Below are 8,200 nucleotides of genomic sequence, written 5' to 3' on the forward strand. Positions count from 1 at the left end.
TATATATATACCATAATCATATAAAAAGATTTAGATAAGAAATTTTCATCTAATCATTAAAAAACTTTACTAATAAAACATAATAACTCAAAACAATCTATTAGATGGGTTCCCTTAAAATAATTTTAACATTTCAATTTATCATTCAACCAAAATTTTATAAGAAATTTTAGAATTTCTCTCTAAAAATTAATCACGAATTAACAAGTAAAAATTTTAAAACAAACTCTTAAAACAATTACGTCAATAATAGTCACAATATTCCTACTAGTATACAATTTGGTTTTGAAATTGAACCATTCCGAGGCTATAAAATCGTTCTCGGAGTCGACATCGCAAGATTTAGCTCTGCACAACTTCTCCGCTCACTTTCGAAAACGTATCCCCGACATGACCGCTATGAAGCTCGAGGGAATCGCAACGAGGCGATTTCGACTTCTCCGGCAGCTCGGAAAGCTCCTACGGTGCATCGAAGCCGCCGCCGCCCTCATCCTCCTCTCTCACGCGTCGATCCAAATCCCAGCCGCCGCTCGAAACTCCGGCGAATTCATTCGCCACACGGCCGCATTTCTTACCAGCCCCAGCTTCGTCTTCCTCTTATGCAACGCTATCGTCCTCGTCCTGCTTAAAACCGGCCACTTTTCATCCGAATCGGGCTCCACCGGAACCGGAATCGGCAAGATTTGCGGGGAGATGTCGTACTCCCCGCCGTTGATTTTCGGAAGCGCGGCAGCGGAGAAGAAGACAGCATGCGTGCAGAATCGCGCATACCGGCGGGGGTGGTCGGAGAAATTCGAGCGGGGGCGTGAGGAAGCAAAGCTTCGGCGAGCGGAGAGTGAGTGTTTTCGAAAAGGCGAAAAAGCGTGGTCAGCAGTGGCGCGCGAAAGAGAAGTTGTGGGTGCGGATGATAGAGTGGGGGCTGAGGAGGAACATTTGGACGCGGAGGAGTTTCGGCGAACAATAGAGGATTTTATTGCGAAGCAGCAGCGATTTCTAAGGCTCGAGTCGCAGTCGCTCGCTGTGGTGGCTAAATCCGAAGGAGTGGGACATCGGCTTCATGAATTTTAACGAGTAAAAGGATGTCTGTGTTTGCTAATTTTCATGTACATTTTGGATTGCACAGAGCTCCCGGGAAGGAGCATCTTTGTTTTTTTTCTTCTTATTTTTTTCCTTATATTTTCGTCAATAAAATGTTTTATAATCTCTTCAAGGATTATCATTTTAGTGAGCTCACTTGCCTTACGGTGAGTGATTTCGTAGGATCAAAGTGCCTGTTCTCACCATTCTCTTAAAAACTAAAAAATAAAAAATAATTATAAAAATAAAAATAAAAATAAAAATAAGAAAATCATCTTAAGTAAGAGTTTAATTATTCCAGTAGGAGACTCTTATTGTAAGATTTTATATAGATAAGGTGCATATGATCATATTTAAATTCACTCAAATGATATGTAAAATCTTAAATTAAAAAATTAATTTTTCAACTAGGTGATCCTGAATTTACAATTTTATATATATGATACACAACAACTCATTTATTTCATGTTAGCTTCGAAATAATTTGTGAATAGCATTTTTTTTTTTTGATTTAAATATATTTGTTCATTTGCTTCGGCACGAATTTAATTTAAATTATTTATAACATAATAATATTGAACGAGTTTTTAAGTAAAATTTACATAAAATTGTCCATCTTTTCAATGATGACGCACAATTTGAATTATTTTCATCAATTCACTACTTTTTATTTGTCATAATTGTTATGCAAAAAAATGCGGAAATGAAGAAATTCGAGGGTTAAGTTAATTCACCTACATCTACACGGAGCAAGATTTCAAGTCTGTTTGGGGTAGCTGTTGATTATTTATAATAAGCAGATTATTCTGATAATCTAATAATCTGCAGATTATCAGAATAAATTGACTTAATGTTTGAGGCAACTCATTCAGAACAGCTTACTGGGAGCTGTTGTTGAATCAATGACGATTCTGTCTCTGTTTGGTTAAACAGTTACCCAATACACACAGCATTATCACAGTGTTTTTAAATTGCTATGAGAATTCATATTGCTGAAAAAAATAAAAAATAAGGACACAAAAGAATTATGGGGTTCGGTCAAAGACCTACATCTACAGTAAGGTGTCGAACATGTTTTATTATGCAATTGTATAAGGTTACATAGCTATGAATCTCATGGGAGAAAAATACAACATTCTCTCAGTTGCCCCTATACAATCGGTTTTTCAAAACGGGAACGCGGACGCAGGTGTGGTACCTAAACGTCGGGCAAACGCTTTCTCCAAACGATGCAACAGTGTTTTCAAAACGCCGTTGCACCCCAATAAGCTGCCCCAAACGGGCCCTTCATTAGCATGGGATGGGAAGAAAGCAAAAAGCCAAGTTTGTGCACTTCTCGACATCTGACTCTCTCAAGGGCCTCAAGTTTCTTTTATAGAAGATGATTAGGCATATAAGTAAATAAAGTCAAAATATCAAATTACCTCTAATTACAAATAAATCATAAATACAATAATAATTAGTTCTCAAGTATGGCTGCATACATGGCTCAAAAGAGAGCGCAAATCATTAAATGGACGAAAACTGGTGAACACGGTCAATACTTTGGTCTCTTGTAAAGTCATGACGTGGCTTATTGAATTGACTCAAGGGCCCAAACTAATTTTGTTGAGGTGGAACTCTATTGGTATTTGATAAGTTCAGTCGGAATGAATCATCTTAATGTTTATCTACTATCAAACAAAGTTGCACTTTGATTTTTGGAAGATAAAGTTCAATTGAGGATGTCACAATCAAAATTAAAACTTCAACAGAAGACATTGCATACCTACCTCAGAAATCTTATTTATGTACATATTAAGAACTTAGACTTTCATATTTATGCGTATTACACTAAAATATTTGAGATTGTTTGGGTCATTTTAGGTTTTTTTTTATTATTGTTTTTATTTAAACAGTTGATTCTTTTACATCAGAATTCTTTTATTTAAAAAAATAAATTTATTTTTTTAACAAAATACTCCAAAACAAGTAATTTTTTTTTAGAGTGCTTTAAGAATAAATAAACATATCATACTTTATTTTAAGTAAGATATTAAAAAAAATAAAACAAAAATTATAAAATAAAGATTTAAAAGTGAATCCTAAATGGCCACTTAACATCATATCAAAAAATTATTGTTATTGACTTTTTAGAAGTAAAATATTTTTTTAAATTCATAAATTTATAATAGAAAAAATGTTATAAATATAAACGTTTATGTGTTCGATAATTAAATGCATAAAAATTGATTGGTACGAATGTAAAAAACTTGAGATGCATGATCTTTATTCTTATCATGCTCTCTGTTAATTAAACTGATCCCTCCATGGATAAAACTCCCAAAAAAATATTTTTTTAATGAATAATAGAAAATTATTTTAGAGAATAAAGTAATATCTAGTAATATATGATAAACTTTTAATTGAAAATATTATACTATATACTGTCGAAGGTCTTCTTGTATTCTATCAATCATTTAAAACAACAGTCCGATCTAAGTTGCACCCAATTGCGCTTGATGATCTTTACTCTCTTTTATTAATGTGAGAAAATAAATCTCACCACTGATACACACTGGATCATCACATAGTTGTTCATATGCAGAAAGGAAAGGGTCAACGAAACTACTCCATAGGTCGCATCCACAATTTTCATTTGAATCCCAAAGCCTCAGACAATCAACACAAATCTCCAATCTACAAACGAGTAACATGCTCTAGTGTGCATTGTCAAGTCTATAACGAACTTGGACAGATAACACCAAATCATTCGCAAAGACTCAAACCCAGTTTGGGGCGGCTTTTCTAGCGCGTCGCGGCAGGGGCTGCAACATTTCATCGATTAGGTTGACTTTCCACTCATGGTGACAATACACGTAGAGAAAAGCAGGCCGTGGGATCGACCCCGCGACCCGCTTTTATTCTCAAGATTTTTACGAGCATACCTCTCTTTCAACCCTGCATTCCTGTTTTTTGCTCTTTCTATTTCCCACGGAGCTTCTTCTTCTTCTACATTAATCCACGTGTGATCCACCTTAAAATTACTGTTTTTAGTGTACATTTCACGATCATTTTAAGTACATTTTTTATAATATTACACTTCAAAGAAATATATTTTTCATGTTTTTGGTTTTATGTACAAGAAATGGAGTTTTAGAGAAAATGAAGCAAAAACAGTACAATTTAGAGCCAAATTAAGCAAGGAAGAAAATTTTGACCTAGCACATTTCGATGTCTTTTTATGCTTAATCTAACTTACATTTATCACATATTTTTGAATGAAATTACACTTTAAAGTAAGTATATTTTCATGATTCTTTTGTAGGTATATTAGTCTGGGGCGAAATTGAGTTGAAACGTAGCAAAACGAGGAGGAACGGTGGAGTTGCACGCAGAATGGCGCTATAGAGCTACTATAGCGCCAGATATAGGTGCTATAGCACCGATTCTGGCGCTATAGCACCGCAAACAGTTTTTGGACAACTTTTGGTTGATTCTGGGCCATTTTAGACGTTTTGGAAGTTTCTAGACGTCTTGCATGCCCCTTGGAATGGTTAAATGAATCTAGACACTTGGAGTGGATTTTGAATGAAAAGATGTGTCTCTTGGAGTGAAATGGTGTGTCTTTTGGATGAATAGATGTGTATTATGGAGAAAGTAAGGGTTTATTCTTCTCTTTAAATAGAGAGGCTCTACGCCTCTCATAACAAGCAATTACGAGAGTCTAGAGAAGTAATTAGGAAGTGTTTTAAGAGAAGTTTGGTATTAGTTTATGGAGATGTAGATTTCTCCATTTTCTAGAGAGATTGATGAGGGATTTTGAGAGATGTGAGTAAGGAAGTATGAGCGACACATGGATCAGCAGGAGACTTTGTTGGAGAGATTTTTCTTCTTTCTTTCAGAGGGAAAAAGTTAAGTATTGTGTTTTTCATTTCCTTGTAATTATTGTAAACACTTACTGGTGGATTTTCTTTGATTTAAATGAAGTTTTCTGTTTTGTTTTATCCATGATTCGCGAGTAGCTTTCCTTACTCTTTTCTTTTAATATGAAGTTGTGGTATGTGTAGGAAAATTTATTTTATGATAGAATTATTTTTATTTTAATGTGATGAGTAATGTTTTTTTCTTCATTGACATAATTTAAGTGGCATAAAATTATGTTAAAATCTGTCGTAAGTAAAACTAAGGCTCGGGAGAGGAGTGATCTTGCAACTTGAGTGCACTCACATTGACCGATTCGCTAGTAAAACAGTTTAGGCAGCAATGCAACTTTTAAGAAAATATAATCTAATGATTAATTTCTATTAGATGCTTCTAGGTGATAGATAGTTGCATAAAATTAATCTAGTACTAAGCTTACATATACACTCAAAAGAGAGTAGGTAAACATATGTTCCTTGTTGGTACTTAATTTATTACTTAGTTCTATCAATCCTTTTACTGTCGTTATCATTATCTTCATTTTACTTTTCTCTTGCAATGAAATAGATGCATGTTCAGAAATTTAGATTTGCTTAGATATTCTCTTATTTTATTAATCTGATGGTATTTTCACCAGCTCTTAATTGATTTTACAAACTGATCACTTGTGAGGTTAAAATCCATTGAAAAACATAATGACCCGGGAGGGCTATGATTTCACCCAACTAGTGAGTACCACATTTTATCTTGTGTGGTCCATTGTGATCACCTGAGGGCAATGTAAATAGATAGGAGGATAAGTTTTGATGGGCGTAGAATTGATGTTTTTATGGTGACAAACTAGATTCTTCTATCAATTTGGTCTAGAGTTTTGATCATAGGAGTCCCTAGTAGGAAGGTATTTTGTGTTTTTCTTATTTCATCTACATGAGATGGAGTTTAAGAGAAAAAGGATAAAAAATGGAGAAAAATAGGGTCAAATGGAGCAGAGGAGCAAAAGATGACCTTGCGTCTAGGCATCACGTAGTTAAAATATGCTTTTAGAAAGTTGGTGATTAGGTGCCAAAAATGATTTGGAATTTTTTTTGTAATAAATTTGGAAGAATTTTGAAGGGGTACTTGAGGCGACTCTTGGTGATTTTAAGAGCTTTATTAAAGAAAAGACTAGCTAATCAAAGGTTGGACTTTGGAGAGCATAGTTGGCGGTAAAGAGTTTGAGGGGGGCGCGTGAGGCTCTATTGTGTGTGTGTTATGTGACTTGTGAGTGAGAGTCTTTTATTTGTGTGTTTTGTGTGTCTAAGAAGAGCAATAATTCATCAAAAAAACTTCAAAGGATTTGCTTGGGGAGTAGTCTCAGATAAGTACTTCGTATTTTTGTTTGAGTTTTATTTTACTGTGTAAACTTGGATTTTAAAATAAATCATGTTTCGTTATGTTATCCCCATGAAGTCTGAGTAATTTCATTTATATTTCTCCTTGTAATAAGAAGTAATCATTTGTAGCATTAAAATTGTTTAGGATTTCTCTCATTTCATACTTGTGATGATTCATTACTTTGTACTTCATATACATCTTCAATCTGGCCAATTACAATGTTAAAATTTGTTGTGAATCCATAATGACATGGGAGGGCTATGTGTTCATCAACTTATTTGAATCAAATTAATCTTCTGGGTGAAAAGGTAATCCATGGGTTAGTGCAAATAGATAAGGAGATAATTTTTCAGTGGCATAAATTGCTGATTCTAGGTTGACAGGTTAACCAATTTGATCTAGAGTTTGGAAACTAAGATCGGTTGGTCCTTTAAAGAGGGCATAATAGGTAATCTAGGGGTGATAGGCTAAATCCTATCATGCATAACCCGAGATTTAGGAACTTAGCTTTAGATTAGCTAGTGATCTTTATGCACTCAGAAAAGGGTAAAGAATAGGTATGCTCCTATTTGGCAGAAAACTATATTTTAATCATTAAACAACTGAATCCTACATTGATTATGATCTCTTTGCATGGGAATTAAATTTCATATAATTTGAACTCTTCTTCATAAAACTAGTTTAGAAACTTTTAGCTTTGAAATAGAATTAGTAGGAATTTAGTAACTTTCTTTTACAGCTAAAGTTGATACCATATTTCTTAGATAATTGTCTGGAGTTTAAGTAAAGTTTCCTAAGTCATAAAAAAGTTTTGGATAAAAAAATTTTCATCATCCTTGTGGGATCGATACTGAAGTTTTAAAAGAAAATCCTATATTACTTGAAACGATACATATACTTGTGTAGTACCCATGTTGTGTAAACTATAAATCATATTCTAAATTCTATAACATATATATTGTGCACACTTGTTACTAAAATAAATTCGGTCAAGTTTTTGGCTATCTCTTAGAAACTAAATAACTGCGTAATTGCGCGTCAGGTCAAGTTTTTGGCATCGTTGCCTAGGAAGGAAGAAAATAAATGAAACTTTTTTACTTAAAAAATTTTATTTGAACTAGAATTATTTTAGGAGAATTATAGTGAAGTTTATTTTTTTCTTTATAAGTACTTGTTTATTTCTTTAAAATATACAAATTAAAAAAAAATTTAAAACCAAAAAAATTAAAAAAAATTAAAAAAGTAAAAATTAATATATATTTTTTATTTTTTAGTGTTTTGTTTTATTTTATTTTTTGAATTTTTACTTTAGCTTGTGTAGTTCAGGATCTGAAGATTTAGTACCTTATGATTCTGAGCTTGAACAAACCATAAGGAATATTAGAAACCGAAAAGAACTTCACAATTTCTAAGAAATGAATAACACATCACATAATAACATTGATAATCAAACTGTTGCAAATGAACATCATGTACAAAGACCATTACAGAACTATGCAAATCATACAATAGATGAAATTCATTTAAGCATACAAAACCCTGTTATAGCAGCTAACTCATTTGAAATGAAACCTGTTATAATTCAAATGGTACAAAATAATCAATTTAGAAAAACACCATCTAAAGATCCAAGCTTATACAATGCTCGTTTTCCAGAACTCTATGCTACATTTAAGTATGACAATGTATCAAACGACATTATTAGACTTAAACCTTTTCATTTTTTTCTTAAGGGATAAAGCTAAGATGTGGTTAAACTCATTAACATCTTGACTTATCAGAACGTAGGGAGATTTAGCGCACAAAAATCTCTAGCTAAGTATTTTTCACCTTAAAAAATGAATAA

At 33.1% G+C, this 8,200-nt stretch overlaps 1 protein-coding gene across 1 annotated transcript; it reads left to right on the forward strand.

Moving 5' to 3' along the window:
- Positions 1-321: 321 nt before the first annotated feature.
- Positions 322-1,177, forward strand: LOC110038446. The gene has a single exon (XM_020743292.1). It carries the CDS (start codon positions 391-393, stop codon positions 1,066-1,068), a length of 678 nt encoding a protein of 225 aa, XP_020598951.1. The 5' UTR covers positions 322-390; the 3' UTR covers positions 1,069-1,177.
- The last annotated feature ends 7,023 nt before the right edge of the window (positions 1,178-8,200 follow it).

This window comes from Phalaenopsis equestris, unplaced genomic scaffold (genome assembly GCF_001263595.1).
Source record: "Phalaenopsis equestris unplaced genomic scaffold, ASM126359v1 Scaffold232864, whole genome shotgun sequence".
Taxonomy (NCBI): domain Eukaryota; kingdom Viridiplantae; phylum Streptophyta; class Magnoliopsida; order Asparagales; family Orchidaceae; genus Phalaenopsis; species Phalaenopsis equestris.

Excerpts from the sequence above, each read along its gene's own strand:
- LOC110038446 (XM_020743292.1), top strand. The coding sequence starts at position 391 with ATGACCGCTATGAAGCTCGAGGGAATCGCAACGAGGCGATTTCGACTT.